This window comes from Moschus berezovskii, chromosome 12 (genome assembly GCF_049115385.1).
Source record: "Moschus berezovskii isolate FMDL1 chromosome 12, NW_MosBer_1.0, whole genome shotgun sequence".
NCBI classification, from domain to species: Eukaryota; Metazoa; Chordata; class Mammalia; order Artiodactyla; family Moschidae; genus Moschus; species Moschus berezovskii.
In genome coordinates, this window is record NC_142471.1 from 27250954 (window position 1) to 27270905 (window position 19952).

Sequence of the window (19952 nt, forward strand, 5' to 3'; positions counted from 1 at the left end):
AGTGGCTGGTAGGTCTAGAGCTCAGTAACAGCTCAGTTGGTGTGACAAGCAGAGGTGGGTCTATTCCCCAGGATGTGCAGGTTTGAGGTGGAGCATGTTTGTGCAACACCTAGCACTAAGTAATCTTTTCATGGGAAGTTGGGGCAAATAATTGGGAACATCCTTTCATACAGCCTTTACTTTGCCCCAGAGCCAAATACAATATCAACTTAAAAGGCAGTTTAGGCTCGAGGCTTTACTGCTAGTAAAGGGAGACGACAAAATGGAGACTAACCCGACTGCTGCTGTGTGAGTCACAACTGCTCCCCCGTTTCTGCTTTTATCTTCTCTCCACTCATTCCTGGGCCAGGCCCCCCCACTTCCCAGGCCAAGGAATAATGCATCCAGTTTCCACCAATTGGCTACTGACTTGGCACTGCTACAGGAACAATAGGAGACCTCTGCCTAGAGAATGAGTTAACATACATCTGACTGGCCACTGAAGGAGGACTCGGTGCCTCAGGACTCCGTGCCCAAAGGCAGCATATTCTCAGACTTAAAGCCTGCACCAGTGTGCAGGGTCCAGAACACAGCTGTGCCGCCAGGCTGGGTCCCAAATAGCTCTGACCAGGCAGCAGATTGCCCGTGCTGCTGACACTGCGCTTTCATCAGAGGTCAGCAAAGTGTCCTTTCACGCCTTTGTGCCTGCACCTTCTGCTTGATATGAGGCACTGCCCTCTCGTCAGTGGGGTTTGTTCTGTGAGTTGGTGGAGCTGCTAACTGTAAACACTCCCACAAGCTGTAGCCATAAATAGCTTGACCTTTCACTTTCCTGGCCCCAGTCACAGAAGAACAGTTAGGCACCCACTCGGTCAAGGGGATGCCCTAAAGCCCTGGGGTGGGATTTTCACTCCCAAGAACCTAAGTTTGGTAGTGGAACCAGGATTTCAAACGTCCTGTTCTAAAGGCTAAGGCCTTGACCCAAAGCTCAGGGAGCAAAGACCCCTAGATACTATGAAGGACGGCGCCTCTGGGGCTCCAGAGACCAGAGCTCAGCTCAGCTCAGCTGTGGCATCAGGCCACTAGGCCTCACTGGGCTCTCATTTAGGAAAGAGGATGGGACAAAAGTTGACCTCGCAAGGACTCCCACCTCTACTGTTTTCTAAGTAGAGTCCAATGCAGAATCCTATTGTGATTCTAAATTGTGGGGAGAGTGGGCTATTTCCACTCCAGGGAATGAGCAACCAGATCAGTTTTGTTGCTGAATCAAGGCACTGAGGTTTCTCAAGCTCAGGCCTGGCTCAAGCCTAGAAAACCCTGCCTGGACCAGGATGACTACCTTGACTCAGCCAAGTTAAATCTGAGTCACCTCTGAACCCAGCAAGAAGTCCCACATGATGGGAATCATTCTCCTAAGGTTTAAGCATTAGTCAATCAGCTTCTTTGGAAAGCAGACTAGGTTTACTGTGGACTGATATTTCCGATACAGTGGCCCCTTCACCCTGCCAACAAAAGAAAAATACAGCCCCTGTTTTGGCAGTGCTCAGTGAGGCCACCTGGAAAGGGAAAAGTAGAGTCACAGGCCAATGTAGGATCCTCCTGCTTTCATGTCACAAGACGAGGCTGAGCAGTGAATTACTCACCTGAAGTCACAGCTGCTCAGCGGCTAAGCTGCGACCATAACCTAAGCCTTTGCCACCCAGGGCAGGGTCCTCACCTCTATGGATAGGAAACTCAGAGCCCTCATTAATAACATGCATTGACCAGACTGAGGTGAACTGTCACCAACTTTAATAGACTTGGATTGTGCCTGCTAAAGCAGACTAACTTGGGAACACCCCAGGGCTCCAGCTTCTGTAGTCCAATGTGGCCAGTTCTCTTGGACAAGTTCCTGCCTCGCTCTTCAAAGGCACCAGCTGGCCTAGGAGGACTATACAATGGCTTTCTTGTTTGTGTAACTCATTAGCAGAGATCCACTCCAGAGAGCCTCTGGACAAGATTGCTACAGGCCAGCCAGAAAGCTGCAGGGGTTCCCTGACCCAGCCTGAGGCAACCAGAGCCGATGGACTCTTTTTAATTTTACATAGTGATACTTAATATTTGGGAGGTGAGGGCGGATGTATGTCAAAGGCTACATTTGAGAATACACGAAAGTTACAGACAATTTGTCCCACCTCAAAAATAAATGCACATATGCTTCAACTCTTGCATACAATTTCTGAGGGTTCAGAGGTTGAAAAAAATCCGCTAAAAGACTCCTACACTAGTGCCCTCGCGCGTCACTATCTGTTTAGCAGAGAGAGACCCAGCAAGGCTGCTTCACAGGCTTCCTCCTCCCTCTCCTCCGTGCTCACCCAGACTCCACAGAGCCTTCATGGACAGGGCGGCAGCCATTCCTCCTCAGGTCTGGTGGGCAGAGCAACTTTTCCCCCTCTCTCTTTCTCCTCATTAGATTAGATGGTTACTAGGTCTTCTAGGAGCTTCCTAACCTTTCAGGGTACAGGCAAATACAACACACCTGCAGGAGCTTATCAAAGGCACCCACATTCCTCCACAATCATGTCTTTATGATGGTCTAGAAGCACTCTGCCATTGTCCACATATAGCATACTCAAGGGCTTGGTCTTCACTGGGGCACAGCAGGTGGAAGGGACTCTGTGGGGTTGGTACCGCTTCAGGAGACTCTGTGAAAGGGAGGAGAGGAAGGTCAGTTCACATCCCAGTGGTCAGGTCAGCATAGTGTCATTTCTGGGTAAAGCGTGAAGTTAGAGTTAAAATCAGTTTCTGTGTGCAAAAATAGAAAATTCTTTTCATAAAGGAATCAGAATGCCAATACATCATCAGCTATAATATCTAAAATAACTTTTTTTTTGCTAAAATAATTCTTTTAAAACAGCCTTTAAACAGAAGACTCCGAAAGCTGTGTCTGGGTGAAGCAGCAGCTAACTTACATGTTCTCCTATTGTTCTAGTCTAGAATGAATACCAACTTTAAAAATATTCCAAGAAACTCCTGGTTTGGTTCCAGAAATATGAAGCAGAAGAGAGTCATGCGGAAATTCACAGGGGAGTTGCTTTGTTGCCTAGAGAAGGGCAAACAGAGTCAATATGAGGAAAGGTAATAAGTTCTTGGCATTCCGGAACTGGGCCCTGTCTCTGGGGTCCAGTGGTGGCTTTTCAGATCAGCATTAAGATTTGGTGACGTGGCGGTTATCTGAGTCTCTAGTTTCCTCTGATCTTGCTGCAAGTAGACTGGTGGACTGCAGGGGACTAAGAGAGGCTTGGGAGGGCCTGTGTCCAGGACAGGTGCTCTAGAGCAGTGGCCCCCACCACTGCCTCTCTCGAATGAACTCAGCTCACATGCTGTGCAGAGCCTCTGAACTCTGCCTGAGGCTTGGCATGAAGGATGTATTACAGGTCCAAAAGAGTCTCAGTCTAGGCTTCATAGAGTAAAATAAAAACACTTTGGTCCCATATGACCTTTGAGAGTGGGTCAGGACCACCACATTAGGCTCTACTCTGCTTTTTCCATCTCATTTTCCTTCCATTCCTCCCCCTTCACCACCTTCTAGACCATACAGGCTGATTAGTGGCACCTGGTGATTCAGTTCATTTCAGTCGCTCAGTCGTATCCGACTCTTTGCGACCCCATGAATCACAGCACTCCAGGCCTCCCTGTCCATCACCAACTCCCAGAGTTCACTCAAACTCATGTCCACAGAGTCGGTGATGCCATCCAGCCATCTCATTCTCTGTCGTCCCCTTCTCCTCCCGCCCCCAATCCTTCCCAGCATCAGAGCCTTTTCCAGTGAGTCAACTCGTCGCATGAGGTGGCCAAAGTATTGCAGTTTCAGCTTTAGCATCAGTCCTTCCAGTGAACACCCAGGATTGATCTTTAGAATCCTCTGGCTGTACTACTACTGCAAAATGGGTGGTCAGCTCCTGTTTTTAGGAAGCAAAGTACAGTGGCTGGAACAGTATTATCTCTAACTTGGCCTCATAATCATGGCCCGATTGCATCAATGAATTACAGACTTCTAGTAATGATCATACAACATCATACCTCTTACCCACTAACTTACATGTGCGGTATACATATCATCTTGTGTGATCCCACAACAGCCCTACAGAATATGGCACTGCTATCCCCATTTTACAGGTGAGAAAACAGGCTCAGACAGAGTAAGCTTCTTGATCAATATCACATAGCCAATGAGTAGGATTCAAACCTATGTATACCCAAACGCCAAATCCTAAACTTCTTTCCTGGAATGTCAGGGCAGGGGAAGGAGCTGAGACACTCCAATCTACATGCCCCACCCGTAATTTTATGAAAGAAGGGAAAAGCCCCAGAAAAGCTAGGTGTTCAAGGCCACCCAACAGGGCATGACTCCTCATAGGCTCTCTGAGGATGTTGTCGCTGGTCATCTCTCTGTCCTTAAAACCTAGCATATAACCTTATAGGTGCTCAAATAACTGTGAATGAAAGAACACAGGAATTTAACAGCAATTTAAAGCTGGAGTCCTGTCCCCTTGATACTGAAGAAAGGCCACTTCACCCCCACAGCTTACTGCCTCCCCTCCCCAGGCCTTGGCTGCACACCTGGATGTATGCATGGTTGGTCGGGTGGAACTCTTCCCCCACGGGGTTAGGACACTCGCCCTCGCAGCGATACGCATTGTACTGCTTGGGGTAGATGATCCAGGAGCCCCATCCGATCAGGTTGAAATCCACCTGGAACTTGACCTTTCGACAAAGTTGGCTTCTGTCCTGCACGTGATACCGACGGTGCCTCGTGCCCCTCTCCCGGGACAGCTGTCCTTCCTGGGCCCGCCAGGAGCTCTCCGCTTCCCACAGCAGGGTGGAGCCACCCAGCCTCCTCTGCTCCGGGGAGAGGTTGGAATAGAGCAGGAGGAGCACGTCGGTGACAAGTGGGGTGGGGGGCCGCCGCCAGCACTCTCCAGCCAAGCTGGACATCTGCTCCCTCAGCCCCCCCGGGTGCTTCAGCCACTTGGAGAGTGGCCTGGTCACCTCTAGGACCATGCTGCCCGAGGAGAAGGTAACCTGGGACAGAGTGACAGTGAACAGGTCCATCCGAAAACGTTCCAGGCAGTCGGGTGGGTTCTTATCCAGCTTCCGCTGGTGGAAAATCTCAATGGAGAGCGGGATGTTGGGATGAAGGGCCACGGGGCTGGACAGCTGCAGCCGGAGCTCGGCCCACTCCAGATCCTCTTCTTGGCTCAGGAAGGAGAAGTCAAAAGCAAAGGTCCAGTTGTGCCCATCCACCTGCATATCTGGGTGAGAAAAAACCAGGAGGAAGCTGGTGAGTGAGGGCCTCCTGCAGCCTCAGTTGGTGTAACGACCACCATAGCTCATGACTGAGCCCTTACCTTATACGTATCGTCTCTCTCAATCCTCACCCCAACCATATGAGCTGGAATAGTATTGAATCCATTTTTAAGATGAGGAAAATTGAGGCTCAGAGAAATTAAATCACCTGCCCAAGGTGTCAGTTGTTGGAAGGTCTCAAAGCCAAGAATAAGCCCAACTGCAAAGCCTAATCTCCAAATCGCCGTTCTGCCACTCCCGCTTCAGACACCCAGAGAACAATTGGTAAAAATTGGATGAGTTCGTCTCCTTCTCCTTTCTCCCCTCGCATGTGCAGTCTAAGGCCAAACCCTGAGCTTTCTGACAGAAACCCTGGGCTTCCACCCACCCTGTGACCCTGGAGCAAGTCAGCTTTTTCGGCTCTGTCTTCTCATTGGAAAGGGTGGTCTATTTCACAGGCACGATGAGGTTGCTACGCAGATCATGGAAAGGACTGGAACCCCCAGGAAGGCACAGGCAACAGAAGCCAAAAAGACTGGCCACCCTTTCCTCCACCAATTCCTAAAGACAGAGGCAGACACTCCAAGAGTTCTTGGCAACCTTACAAATAGATTTCTAAAGACACTCTAAGCTTGACTGTGCATTGATCTTGTATTTTTCCACCCAGTGGTCTCTCCTACCTATCAGGGTGCTCACTCCTTCCTGCTCCAGGTCATCTGCGCATCTGGGACAGGCAGCAATCACACACCCAGCACAGTGAAACCACAAATGAATGTAAAGGAATGAACTGGGGAAGCACATTCCATTCATTTTAGTCATGGATCAATTTGGTCTGATGTCTGGGAATAGCACACATGGGTTGATCTTTCAGGTCACCTAAAAGTGATCGTTGGCTTTTTTCAAGCCCAGTTTCTTCTTGGCAATGGGAACAGTAATGTCCTACCCTTCCCTGCATGACATGAGGACCCAGGGAAATGAAGATGTTTCAAGGTCGATTGTTAAATAAAAGGCAAAGGTTATTCATTAGAAATAAAAACAGAAACCCTATCATTAATCAGTCCTGAAGGTAGTGATCTCTGATTTAGGTTCACTCTGGGCAGACCACGGAGCAGTTGTTTCTTTTTTTTTTTTCAATTGTCTCATAGGACATCTTTGGTCAGTAAGGGGTTAGTCCAGCCTATCTTAGAAGGAGGTAATTCCCAGCTTCAGCCTCCTGAAGCTTCTCCCAGCCCAGCCCTAGCTGTTCTTTTTCACTTAATCTCCACTTCCCTTCTCATTAGCACCTGCAGGGGACAATAACCAGCCCTGACTAGCAACTCCCCAGAGGTGTGGCGGGAGGCTGACATTACCCACTGCCCATCTCAGCACCACCTGACCACATGGGGACTAGGTGGGACATGTAGCAACTCCTCTGCTGCTCCACCTACACCAGGACTTAAAACTTCTTATCTCAAGTACCTACAAATGGCTTTCTAGAGGAAGGTATTCCAGCTCAGTGTTTAAGAGCAAGGGCCTGGTGTCTCCCATGATGGATTAAATTCTGCCACTTGCTGTTTAAGACTGGGCTGCAATCTTTGGGCCTTGGTTTCCCTCTGGGTAAAAGGGAGATGGTGACAGTATCCACCTCACAGGAGTGTTGAGATTTTACTGAGATAATGTGTGTAAAGTGCTCTGCCCAGTGCAACCACCAAAGTGCAATAAATGGCCATCATCAACTGTCTCATTACTCAGGTCCAAGTTAGAAATGAAGATGTCCAGGCAGTGAGGGGCCAGGGCAGGGGAACAAAATCATCTGTTGCTGGGGTGGTAGTGCAGATGCAAGGGTGGGGGAGGAGCATATTCCTTCCTGCTGGAAGAGTCTGCAACCCCACAACCCGACCCGCAGCCAAGGGCTCCCCAGGACACAATCCTAGCCGGTTCTCTTAGATCTGGCTTTGGTTCATCTTAGAAAAATGGGGTATCTAATCCTTGAGGATCACCAATGTCTGATAAAAGCTAAGAATGCTGTCCCCAGAACAAACTGTATTTCCTACTTACACAGTAAATGTGATTGGATGGTGATTATAAAGAAGGGGTTCATGGACACCCTGAAGTTGAACACAAACTTGGCCACATGGGCTCCAATTCCTTGGATTTGGAAATGTTGACCCATTTCCAATTCTAAAGAAAGAAGTGGTTGGGTTCATAACCTTGGGTGTTGAGTTAGACTTAGGGGCTGTGTAGAAAAAGAGGGTGGGTGTGACACTGAGTTCCCACCCTACATTATTACAAACTGTGAGGCCAATTACTATTAACTGCTTCCCTCATGCCAAGTATTTTACAAACATTGTCTCCTTAAATCCTCCCCACCATTATCACCATTTTGCAGATGAAGAAACTAAGGTCCAAGGTGAAGATGGTTAAACAGTGAAAGACCTAATTTAGTTAGGCTCCAACACCCATTTCCCCTTATCCTGTCCCGCTTACAAATAAACCCAAGATGGAAAGGAGTCATCAAGCTCCCTCCAGGCAGGCTCTTGCCGCTTTTGAAAAACAAACCAATTCACAACAGTGTGTATATACTTAAGGTCACTGTACACATAACAAAATTTGCGATATTACCCGTTTTATGTATTTTACACCACACTCACACAAATGAGGTAGAAAGAAAGCCAGGCCCTTTACTTTTACAAAAGGGTAAACTAGAAAAGTCAACTGATATGCCGATGACACAGGGGTAAGTGGGGAAGCAGGGTTTGTGGGACCAGAATCTAGTTTTCTAGACTCCCAGATTGTCACATTACTACAGATCTTCTGGAACTCTGGAAGGAGGAAGAGAACGGGAAAAGTGCACCTCTTACTCTGCTGCCACCAACCCCACCCCCACCTTTCTGGCGGGGCGGAACACGCCAGTAATTTTCGAACAGCTCCACCCCCGGGGTGTCCCCAGTCTGGCTGGTCCCCAGACGACCCTTCTAGAGAGGGTCACTGGCCGTCTGACCCCAGACGCGGCAGGCCAGCGAACTAGGAGCCCCCATCCTCGGATCACAGGGGGCCGGCGGGTGGCCGTCAAATCAGATTATCGGATGTGGATTTCGCCGGAACTCTGGGGAGGGCCGTCTGGCCCCAGCAGGCAGAGCGAGGTGCAGGGAGGCAGGGGCCACCCCCTGCGCTAGGATGTGGATTGCCCAGCGTAGAGGAGCCCCGCGGGAAGGGCTCCCTCTTCTCAACATCTATCTGCATCCAGTGCGCAGAAGGCACGCTGCCCCATCTCCGAGGGCCATACTCCCAAAGTCACTGTGGGAGTGACCTCAATCCCTCCAAATCTAGGCCTGTGTCACCTGGGATACTGACACCTACCAAGCCTGCCTCAATTCTCGATTTCCGGGCACCTCATCTCTAATCCCTAACTTCTGAAACCTAATCCCTGATGTTCATGCTTGACATCCTGTTTCGAAACTCGGTCTCAGCCTGAGAAACTTTCCAGGGCAGACCCAGGGGTGCATTCACCTTCACTAGTGAAAAGAAAAAAAAAAATCAACAAAATAATTGTAGCAATAATAAGGACGGTTTGTTACTGTGCCTGGTTATGTGTTAAGCATTTTATGTGCATTGTCAGTAGTCCTCTAAAGGAGGCACTATTATTCCTATTCTGTGTTGTTGCTTAGTCCCCCAGGGGTGTTCCATGCTTTCGCGACCTGTCAGGCTCCTCTGTCCATGGAATTTCCCAAGGAAGGATACTGGAGAGGGTTGCCATTTCCTCCTCCAGGGGATCTTCCCCACCCAGGGATGTCTCCTGCCTTGGCAGGCGGATTATTTATCTCTGAGCCACCTGGGAAGCCCTATCCCTGTTCTACAGGTGTGCAAACCGAGGTGCCCGGAGATTACAGTAGTTGAAGACCGTACAGATAAGAAGTGGCACAATCAGGCTCCCTCCAATAGTCCCTATAGTCCGCACTCTACCCGCCCTAAACAAGACCGAACGCTGAGCTCTCGGTCCGGGACACACCCCGGATACCACCAACCCTGTGCCTCGAGACAACGGGGACGCCGAGAGATCCTCAAGCCCAGCCCCTGGATGCGCCCTTCAAGCGTGCGGGTACGTCCTCAGAAGGCAAGTCCCCGGCACCGAGCCGCGGCCCCTGCTGCTCGAGTGCCCTCCCGGAGTCCGGGGGAGGGCGCGCCCGCGGCGCCCGGGATGTTGAAGGGAGCAGGGCGGGGCGGGGCTGCCTACCTTGCGCCTGCAGGCTACGGATGATGTCCGCCCGGGGCAGGGGTTCGCGGTATAGGCTCAGCATATAAGCGAGGGGGGAAGGCGACGAGGGCTGCCCCCACGGTCGAAGGGGCCCCGGGGCCACCATTGCGGCGCCCGCCTGGAGGAGAGCCCACCAGGCGTGCAAGAGGAACAACCACAGGCGGTGGGCGTGCATGGTGGGCTGGCTGGGTCCCAAAGGCAGCCTCCTCCTCTTATATCCCGGGCCTTCGCAGCCGCCCCGCCCCTGCCCTTCCTCCCTGGGGGGAAGCTTTGAGATCATATAACACCCCTACCCCACCCCCTTACCCCGTCACCCGGGGTGGCCCCCCACAGGGACCACCTGCTGAGGGCGGGTGAGACCTGAGTCTGGTAGGGAGGAGACTCCAAAACTGTAGGAGCTGTTAGGTTCAGGGACCGTCTAGTTTGCCTAATCTGGGCACCATGGCACCAGGCTACTCCAGGCTTTGTTTCCCAGATACAGCCGGCTTGTCCAAATTCCCAGGTCAGAATTGTGGCTTCCTTACTCTGCCCCACCTGGAGGTTCCAAATAGACATCTAGCTCAGCCAGGAGCAGGTGAAGAAAGGAAGCTGTGGATACCAGCGGCTCTCAGGCAGGGTGCGGCCCCACACTGGCCCAGGAGGCTTCAGCCCAGCCTGGCCTTGTGCAGGCTTCCAGGATACTGTCCAGATGGCCTCTGGGAGCACCCCTGGCCTTATTTGGCAGGGCCTGTCTGGAGAGTTAGCCTCTGAAAAAGTACTGAGTACTGGGAATTGCTGGAACAAAAAAGATGAGTGCCAGTGGAAGTCCATGGGGACCTGCTTCAAATACTGAAACTCCCTCCTGGAGAAGACAGGGCAGGAGTCACCAGGATGAAGGATGGAATTCTCCATTGGAAAAGGAAGTGTTCGGAAACTGGCAGGGCACAGCTAACTGGGTGATCATGGCCCACTCTAGGGGAGTGTCTGTGATGGCATCAGGATCTTCCTTCACAGATGCACCCCAGGGATTTCAGGAAAAAGGTATTGCCTGTGTTGTCCACATCCTGCAATTACCCCAGAGACCTGGATTTCAGCTCAGGGACCCTCACTTTTTTCTCTCTGGGCCCTGCTTTTGCGCTCTACACTAGAGTAGTCCTTGTCTGGCCTCTGTTCAGCTGGAATTACCTGTAAAGAAATGTAAATCTCTGCCCCGAGCTGTTCTCTACACCGGAAGCCTTCCCCGCCCTCTCCTCCCCCACTTGCCCTGTGCCCCTGGTCTTTTCCTAGCCCTGATGTGTGTTTATTGAAACTACATGCGGGCTTCCCTGGTAATTCAGACAGTAAAGGATCCACCTGCAATGCGGGAGACCTGGGTTCGATCCCTGGGTTGGGAAGATCCCCTGGAGGAGGGCATGGTGACCCACTCCAGTGTTCTTGCCTAGAGAATCCCCATGGACAGAGGAGCCTGAGGGGCTGTAGTCCCTGGGGTCACAAAGAGTTGGACATGACTGAGTGACTAAGCACAGCATGGCACACATGCCAGGTATACCTAGGCTTCTTTCACAAGATGCCTTCAGTTCCAAAGAGCCACAGTCTCTGCCCTGAGCAGGTATTGGACATATGGAAGGAGGCCCAGCAGGCTCAGCCAGTTCTAAACCCAAGTCTGGTGGAAGCCAGCCTAGTCAGCAGGAAAGGGTCTCACCTAGGAGAGACGTGGGTTGTAGAACCTTGCTGACTTCGGGACCAGGACAATCTCCTTAACCAGATGCCTGTTAGTTCCTTTCAAAGCTAGAGAATGTCTTGTTCATCATGATCTCCTTATAGTACATGTCATATTTGAGAAAAGAATCTTAGCTGAGTAAATTAATCAGTGCATGGCACTGTGTCCAGACTTTCCTAAAGATAAGTATCACCTGGGGTGTGTGTAAACTACTGATTCCTGAGTCCCAACGAGGCCTTCAGAGTTAGAACTTGGAGAGAGACCTTGGTAATCTTCATATTTAACAAACACCCCCTTGATTCTCATCAGACAACCTTGAGAACCTGGATGAGTCTAGGATCTTGCTGCAGTTTGGAACTGACCGCTCTGCATTCAGTTTCCTCATCTATAAACTACGACTGGAGATACCTCCTTCCATGCAGATTCAGTAAAGCAAATGGTAAAATCCTTTGCAAGCCCTTAAAACCCGGTGTTTTTGTAAAGCCTTAAGCATACAGACTGGTTCCAAATAGGAAAAGGAGTACGTCAAGGCTGTATATTGTCACCCTGCTTATTTAACTTATATGCAGAGTACATCATGAGGAACGCTGGGCTGGAAGAAGCACAAGCTGGAATCAAGATTGCCGGGAGAAATATCAATAACCTCAGATATGCAGATGACACAACCCTTATGGCAGAAAGTGAAGAGGAACTCAAAAGCCTCTTGATGAAAGTGAAAGAGGAGAGTGAAAAGGTTGGCTTGAAGCTCAACATTCAGAAAACAAAGATCATGGCATCTGGTCCCATCACTTCATGGGAAATAGATGGAAAAACAGTGGAAACAGTGTCAGAGTTTATTTTTTGGGGCTCCAAAATCACTGCAGATGCTGATTGCAGCCATGAAATTAAAAGATGCTTACTCCTTGGAAGGAAAGTTATGACCAACCTAGATAGTACATTAAAAAGCAGAGACATTACTTTGCCAACAAAGGTCCGTCTAGTCAAGGCTATGATTTTTCCCTTGGTCATGTATGGATGTGAGAGTTGGACTGTGAAGAAAGCTGATCGCCGAAGAATTGATGCTTTTGAACTGTGGTGTTGGGGAAGACTCTTGAGAGTCCCTTGGACTGCAAGGAGATCCAACCAGTCCGTTCTAAAGGAGATCAGTCCTGGGTGTTCATTGGAAGGACTGATGCTAAAGCGGAAACTCCAATACTTTGGCCACCTCATGCGACGAGTTGACTCACTGGAAAAGACTCTGATGCTGGGAAAGGTTGGGGGCGGGAGGAGAAGGGGACGACAGAGAATGAGATGGCTGGATGGCATCACCGACTCTATGGACTTGAGTTTGAGTGAACTCCGGGAATTGGTGATGGACAGGGAGGCCTGGCGTGATTCATGGGGTCACAGAGAGTCGGATACGACTGAGCGACTGAACCGAACTGAAACATACAGACATTATTATGGCTGCTCTGTGGTTGTCATTCAACTTCCCCAGCCTGGGGGCTTGCAGGATGGGGATTATCTGCCCTGTCCCTCTGCATCAGACCTGTCCCCAGAGGCAAAAGATGCCCTCCCCCAAGTGATGAATACATAAAAAGCAATGAGGGACTTTCTGGTGCAGAGGGCACAGGTTCTATCCCTGGTCGGGGAACTAAGATCCCGCGTGGCTGGAGGAAAAAAGAGAGAGATTGTGGTTACACAGAGGTATAGCGGTCAGCCTGCCTCAAAACCCACGTGTCCCGGAATCCAGGTGGTCCCTGTTTAAACAGGGGCTTCAGCACCAGGATTGGGAAGGAACAAAACAGATGATCTCTTTATTAAGCTGCATTCATTCCATGTCCCCTCACACTATGTGGTACCTAGTAGAAGCTCAGCAAATATTTCAGTTGAAATAAATGATAATAATAACAGCTAACACTGACTGAGCACCAAATACAGTAGGCATCCTGCTAAACATTGCATTGATTTTATTCTCATCCTCACTTCAGAGATGAGAAAATGCAGGCTCAGAGGGAACGAGGGGACTTGCTCAAGGCCACGTATTTACAAATGAAAACAGCCAGTCTGTGAAGGGCAGCTCTGCTGGTTACCCAGACCCATGCTTTTAGCCCTCTGGCTTCCCCAAAGATGACAAGGTGGACATGGGCGTGTGTGTGTGTGTGTGTGTGTGTGTGTGTGTGCGCGCGCACGCGCGCGCTCAGTCACTTCAGTCTTGTCTGACTCTGCAACACCATGAACTGTAACCCGCCAGTCTCCTCTGTCCATGGGATTCTCCAGGCAAAAATATTGGAATGGGTTGCCATGCCCTCCTCGGGCCTTGTACTAAGACTTAAAAAGAAAGAAAACCTCTCAAAGTTTTGTTTTTCCCAGGGTCTGGGAGCTGCAGACAGAGCTCATTCTGATGTGTATTGGCCCAAAGCCGTATGGGGACCGGCAAGAGGGATTCTGTCAAAGCCCGTTCATCACTGGATTTTTCCTGCTGGGGCACTCTTCAGGACAGAGAGTCATTCTCATTTGTAAGAGGTATTTGTTCATCCAGAACCTGTTTCCTGCAAGAAAGACCAGAAGTGCCTTCTTCCCAGGAGGGGAATGCCACCTTCTCGCTTCCCCTGCCCCAGACGAACTGACCGGCAGATCACCTGACCTGGGAGATAACCTTTGAGGGTCAGCCCAGCTAGCTGGAGGGTGAGGAGTCAAGACCCTTGAAGTTCTCGATTGTTTTCCACAGAGCCTTCTGGACCCTTCCTCCCTGTGAGCAACAGTGTGCCTAGTTATGTGCTAGAGCTTTGAGGTCAGGCCACCAGGAGGCAAAATCCTGGACATATTATATCGTTACCATCTTGAAGATTTTGCTCGTCAGCTGTAAAATGGAAACAAAGAATAGTATTTACTCGACAGGAATGCTGTAAGCAGCAAATGTGTGTAAAGTGGTGATGGGTCATTTGTGTATTCATTCATTGAACAAACCTGCTTATCTAGGAGTCTCAGCAAGATAACTGCAGGTGTTAGGTTCTCAGGAAGTCAAGACAGGAAGACGTTTCGGTTCTGCACATATTTTTTCCCTATTTATGTATTTTTGTCTGCGCTGGGTCTTCACTGCTGCACGTGGGCTTTCTCTAGTGGCCGTGAGTAGGGACTGCTCTCTTGTTGCAGAGCATGGGCTGTAGGGTGCAAACTTCAGTAGTTGTGGCACATGGGCTTAATTGCTCTGCAGCATGTGGGATCTTCCTAGACTAGAGACTGAAGCCATGTCCCCTGCATTGGAAGGCAGATTCTTATTCACTGCACCACCAGGGGAGTCCCTCTGCACATATTTAATGAGCATTTCCTATATGCCAGTATGACCCTGACTGTCTTGGCCTATATGTAGCCTATAGACACCCATGTAATCCTAATCACCCCTCCCTGAAGCTCTGAGGCATGTAAGGTATTGCAGAGATGGGGAAAGTGAAGTTCAGAGGAATTAAATAGCATCATCATTTTCAAGGTGGAGGGTGTCTGCTTCATTATGCACCTCCCATGCCAGGCGCAGCCCCTGCTACCCAGAAATCAGTAAGGATTTGTCATATGATTGAAGGAGGTCCAAATTCCCGAAACAGGTTCCCAAATCACACCTCTGCCTTTCATGTGCTTCTTCTCCACGCAACCTCCTGCTGTTTCCACTGTTATCTCCCCAATAAACTCCTTCTCACCTATCAAGACACGGCTTAAACATTGTCACCTCCTCTACAAGCCTGTCACTAGCTCCCGGGGTTTTGGCAGAGTCCTCTTCTTACTTCATGGAGCAGTCGTCCAAGCTCTTGTGAGTAGCTGCCACCAGACTGTGAGCCTCTGTGAGCAGGATGACTCCTGATTCTCTGAAGCTCTGGTTCCTGGTTCGTAATTGACCGTTGCCTGCTGTGATCCTCAGCTTAAATGAAGGGATGAGTCCTGCAAATGGTGGAGGTGGGACTAAGCACAGGTGTCTGGCCTCCACCTCTAGTACTTGTCTCTGGTACTTTCTGGACCCCACACTGCTGGTGTTGGAGCGACTGTCTAGGTGCCTCTGTGGACACACTTGGCTGTCTCTCTGTGATCTGAAGACCTCAGCTCTCTGCTATAATTCCCTTGTAGCCCAAGAGCACCCTGGCCCCATGGAAATGCCTACCCTTCTCCTAAGTTCAAAGCTGTTCTTCCTCTGCCCAGGATGCTTCTACCTCCTCTTCCTTCACACAAGGTACACCTAGTTATCCCAGAGAATCCAGCTCAAGGGTCTCCTCTTCTGCATGGTCTCCTTCCCCCTTTAGGCTCTTGTTCCTGGAGTCCCTAGGAGGTTTCCACCAGAAAATGCTGTAAGCTGGCTCTGTATTCTGCAGTGCTCAGCCAAGGGCCTGGCCTCAGTAGACGGAGTTTTTAAATCTGCCACCAAACCACCTTGGCTGATATGCAGTGGTTTACCTGCTCATAACAATGTTTTGAAAGGTTTTTATTTTGTTTTAAAATTTTATTTAATTTTTGGCTGTGGTGGATCGTCATTGCTACATGTGGGCTTTCTCTAGTTGTGGCAAGCAGGGGCTACTCTTCATTGCAATGTGCAGGCTCCTTGTTGTGGAGGCATCTCTTGTTGCAGAGCACAGACTGTAGGTGCGAGGGCTTTAGTAGTTGTGGCATAATGGGCTTAGTTGCTGTAGGCATGTGGGATCTTCCCGGGCCAGCGATTGAACTGGTGTCCCTTGCATTGCAAGCTGGATTCTTAACCACTGGACCACCAGGGAAGCCCCGAAAGGTTTTTTTATTTAAATCACCAATACTTAAAGTTCATAAGATTTTGCAAAAAATATTGAGTTAACCAAAAAGTTTGTTCGAGTTTGTCCATTACAGCTTAGCGAAAAACCCAAACGAGTTTCTTGACCAACCCAATAGTTCGTTTTCATCATTTAAAAAATGGAGAGGTCTAGGCCCTCATTTTATCAAGGCAAGTATTCCCTTAAGTTGAATAGGAGCTACTTCATTTAGGCAGGGTCTGTTCTCTAAAGAGCACCACAGTCCACACCACGCCTGTTTTCTTTTCTTTAATAATTTCATTTATTTATTTAGGCTGTGCTGGGAGTGTGCAGTGTGCAGAGAGCACAGGGGCGTCAGTGGTTGTGGCACACGGGCTTAGTTGCCCCGTGGCGTGTGGAGTCTTCCTGGACTAGGGATCAAACCCATGTCCCCTGCATTGGCAGGCAGATTCTTCACCACTGAACTACCAGAGAAGTCCCCCCGCTGTTCCTTAACAGACTGCACCCATGTGCCTGGCCTAAAGACAAATTACTTTGAGACCCCTGCTGTATATTGGATGAGAGAAAGACAGTCCAGAATCAGTTTGGAATTTCAGACTTGGGAGTAGTCCACCCCATTTCCCTTTTCCACAGGGACTAACCCGTGGATTGTGGGTACCTGGCCCAAGCTGGATGAAATAGAAATAATCTCTTATTTAAAAGTATTTCCCATAATTCTTTGAATTATCTAATTTACCCTTCCTATCACTCCCACTAAGCAGATTGGATATTTACTCCCATTTTACAGGTGTGAAAACTGAGGCTCTGAGGAGTTCGGCACCTTGCCCAGGATGGAGTGCCTTGCAAATGATAAGGCTGTGATGGAAACTAAGTCGTTCTGACTTTGGAAGCCAGACCGGATATTACCATGTCCAAACACATGACATGAGGTGAGGTCATTTATCACCTCCCTCACACGGTGAGGCCTTTCCCCTGTCTAAATGGACCTCCTGCCCTCTGTCACGTCACCCTGCTCATTTCCTTCACAGTGCTTCCATGGCTGGAAATTACATTGTTTACTTTGGTACTTGTTGTTGATTTTTTGTCTGTTCCCCTCCCCCAGCACTGGGCTTTCAGCCAGACCCCTGTCTGTTCAGTTCAGTACTGAACTCCCAAACCTTAGCTCAGTTCTCAATACAAGAACTCGGTATGTATTTGTTGAATGAATGCTTTTAACCCAGTCCCTGGACTGGGGGACATGGAGGCACGAAGGAGAGTTCTTCCTCCATCCAGTGGCCACCAAGACAATGTGAGCCCCACAGGTTACCAGCTTTCTCTGGTTTCAAGTTCTTCACTCTCCTGTATGCATGTGGGGTACATAGGAGGTGCTCAATAAGTGCTCAGTACACCTGCTCTGGCGTGCAGATGTCTTGGCATCAGCGAGAGAACGTTTCCCTAGCACTCCGGGCTCCTTATGAACACAACTCACATCATTACACCTTTTGTGTGCGTTGCTCATGCTGCCCTTTGGCCTCCATGCTTTCCCCTGATCCTTGCAGGCTGGTCTAACCCTCTGAGAGAGTGACTGGCTGTAGATGGGGGAGCTGGTAGGGGCCAGGCCTGAATCTCCTGCTCCCTTCAGCTCCCATGACCAGACTCTCGTCCCTGGCCCCTTCCTGGAGGCCCTTTCCTGGGTGGAGCCCAGGCCCAACTTGTGCTTCCCACAGGGTCAGGAGGTGAAGGCTCAGCTTGCCCTGGGAAACAAACAGAGAGACCACCAGGAACTTCTCAGAGATTCCCACAGCACAGTCTGCCACCCCTGCCTCTGCCTTCCCACCACCTAATTGCCCGTCCATGGATACTCAAGGCTACTGACTCTGCTGACCCAGCTAAGCCTGTGCTGGGAGAAGGCTCTGTGCCTATGTACATGCATGCGTGTATGTGTGTGTGTGCGTGTGTGTACAGAGGGCAAGGAAAAGAATCACAACTAAGAACAAACACTTAGGGGAGTGCTTTCTGTGGGAGTAAGGAGTGCTTGGGGAGTACTCAGAGCAGGCCAAGTACTGATTCTGCTCAAGCATTTATGTGCACTGTGAGCTCAGTGTCTCTCCAAATCGCTTGACCATAATAATCCCCTGGGGCACTTATTAAAAGTAAAGGGAGTCCAAAAGGCATCATGTACTATTTTTAGTGCTCTTTTAAGCTGTAATTGCCTCAAAAGTCTAAATGATAGAAACTTACAAAAACCATCCGTTGATAGTTTAATCCAAAAAATTCCTTTTACACTTATTTAGTTTTGTGAATTTAGTAATATATTTTTAATTAAAACGATTCCAATCATATAATCATCATCTTGATTAGAGTGGTAGTTGTACATACGACTGGGTATAAGGAATCATTTAGCCACTGACCTCAGGGTTGGAGGGATCCAAGGTTGGTCCATCCCCCATTCACATCAAAGAACCCCAGACTTCAAAGGCAGCTTGGAGGGAGATGCACATACCTGGCTGGGTATGCAGGGGAGCCCCAGAGAGCTAATATGATTAACTAGAGACCCAATGGGGCAGGACGAGTTTTCACGAAGCAGATAATTCAATGGAAGCAGTTTGAATCCATTCTCACCCTCAAGCCTTTCATTCTATGGCTACTGACAGAACCTCCAGACACCTGGGAATTGGGGGTGAGTTGGGGTCTGTGCCAGATATGTGTCCATTTCACAGAGGGAAAACCACGTCGAAAGCCAGCTGTTGCCTTCGTTCGTGGCCTCGTGCTAAGTGCTGTGGACCCGTGCCTTATGCACAGCTCTAAGGAATTCCTTTCACACTGTGTTTTGTAGCTATGGTGGTGGCTTAGTCTCTAAGTCGTATCCGACTCTTTCAACCCCATGGACTGTAGCCTGCCAGGCTCCTCTGTCCATGGGATTCTCCAGGCAAGAACACTGGAGTGGGTTGCCATTTCCTTCTCCAGGGGATCTTCCCTGGAATTGAACTCAGGTCTCTTGCGTTGTAGGTGGATTCTATAGGTATATTGATTCCCATTTTACTGAAAACTGAGGCCTGAATTGCTTAAACACTTGTGTGCATTCCAAGTTGCTTCAGTGGTGTCCTACTTTTTGACCCTAAGGACTGTAGCCTTCCAGGCTCCTCTGTCCATGGGAATCTTCAGGCAAGAACACTGGAGTGGGTCGTCATGCTCTTCTCCAGGGGATCTTCCTGACCCAGGAATCAAACCCAAGTCTCTTATGTCTCCTGCATTGGCAGGCAGGTTCTTTACCACCAGGGCCACCTGGGAAGCCCAAGTTAAACACTTGCCCAGGTTCAAGTTGGTACCAAGCAGCTGAGCTGGAATTGGAGTCCAGATCTGCTTAGACTTTAACCTTCATTCTCCTCCCTATCATTCAGAGGAGAACAAATAGCTGTGGCCCCAGGTGTTCTTCTCATCTTTCCTCCACTCTCGTGTGAGGGCAGTGGGTGTAGAGAGTACTCCTGGTTTGCCCACTTACCACACTCACGTCTTGAGAGCAGGGACTGACTGGGCAGTCCAGTGCTGGGAGAGTGTGCCCATGACTTGAGATGTTGTGTCCACAAGCTCCCCGATCCCCCCCAGGCCCCTACCTTATCCTGTGGCTCTTCCCTCCGTCCTCCATCCCCCAATCACCCTCAACAGAGAGCTGACAACCCCCTCTGCTGCTTCAGAGCCTGAGGACCAGGGTCATGTGGCTTGAGGGAGGCTGTGCCTCTGCAGATCCAGTCTTGGCCACACTGATTCCCCTCCCAGGGAAACCCTGGCCCAGTGCCCCTTCCCAGCCTACTCCTGGCTCCCAGCACTTTGCCCTCCCCACTCCCACCCCAGGCCTCAGCTCCCCTTTTCCAACACCCCTCAGAACCATGTTCCTCCCCGCTGGTAAGAGGGCCCTGCCCAGCCTGGGAGATCAATCAAGAAAACTCCCAGAGAGCAGGGTGGGAGGGGGAGAGGGTGTTGGTCTAAG

The 19952-nt window shown here is 49.8% G+C and overlaps 1 protein-coding gene across 1 annotated transcript in view; it reads right to left on the minus strand.

Moving 5' to 3' along the window:
• Nucleotides 1-2510: 2510 nt before the first annotated feature.
• Nucleotides 2511-19952, minus strand: part of NODAL (nodal growth differentiation factor) — a 44286-nt gene continuing 26844 nt past the window's right edge. Inside the window, exons 4-8 of the mRNA XM_088841963.1 lie at nt 14999-15152; nt 9848-9881; nt 9521-9659; nt 4582-5273; nt 2511-2663 (exon numbers count right to left, since the gene is read on the minus strand). Coding sequence (XP_088698089.1) covers nt 2511-2663; nt 4582-5273; nt 9521-9659; nt 9848-9881; nt 14999-15152 — 1172 coding nt within the window. The remainder of the gene's footprint in view (nt 2664-4581; nt 5274-9520; nt 9660-9847; nt 9882-14998; nt 15153-19952) is intronic.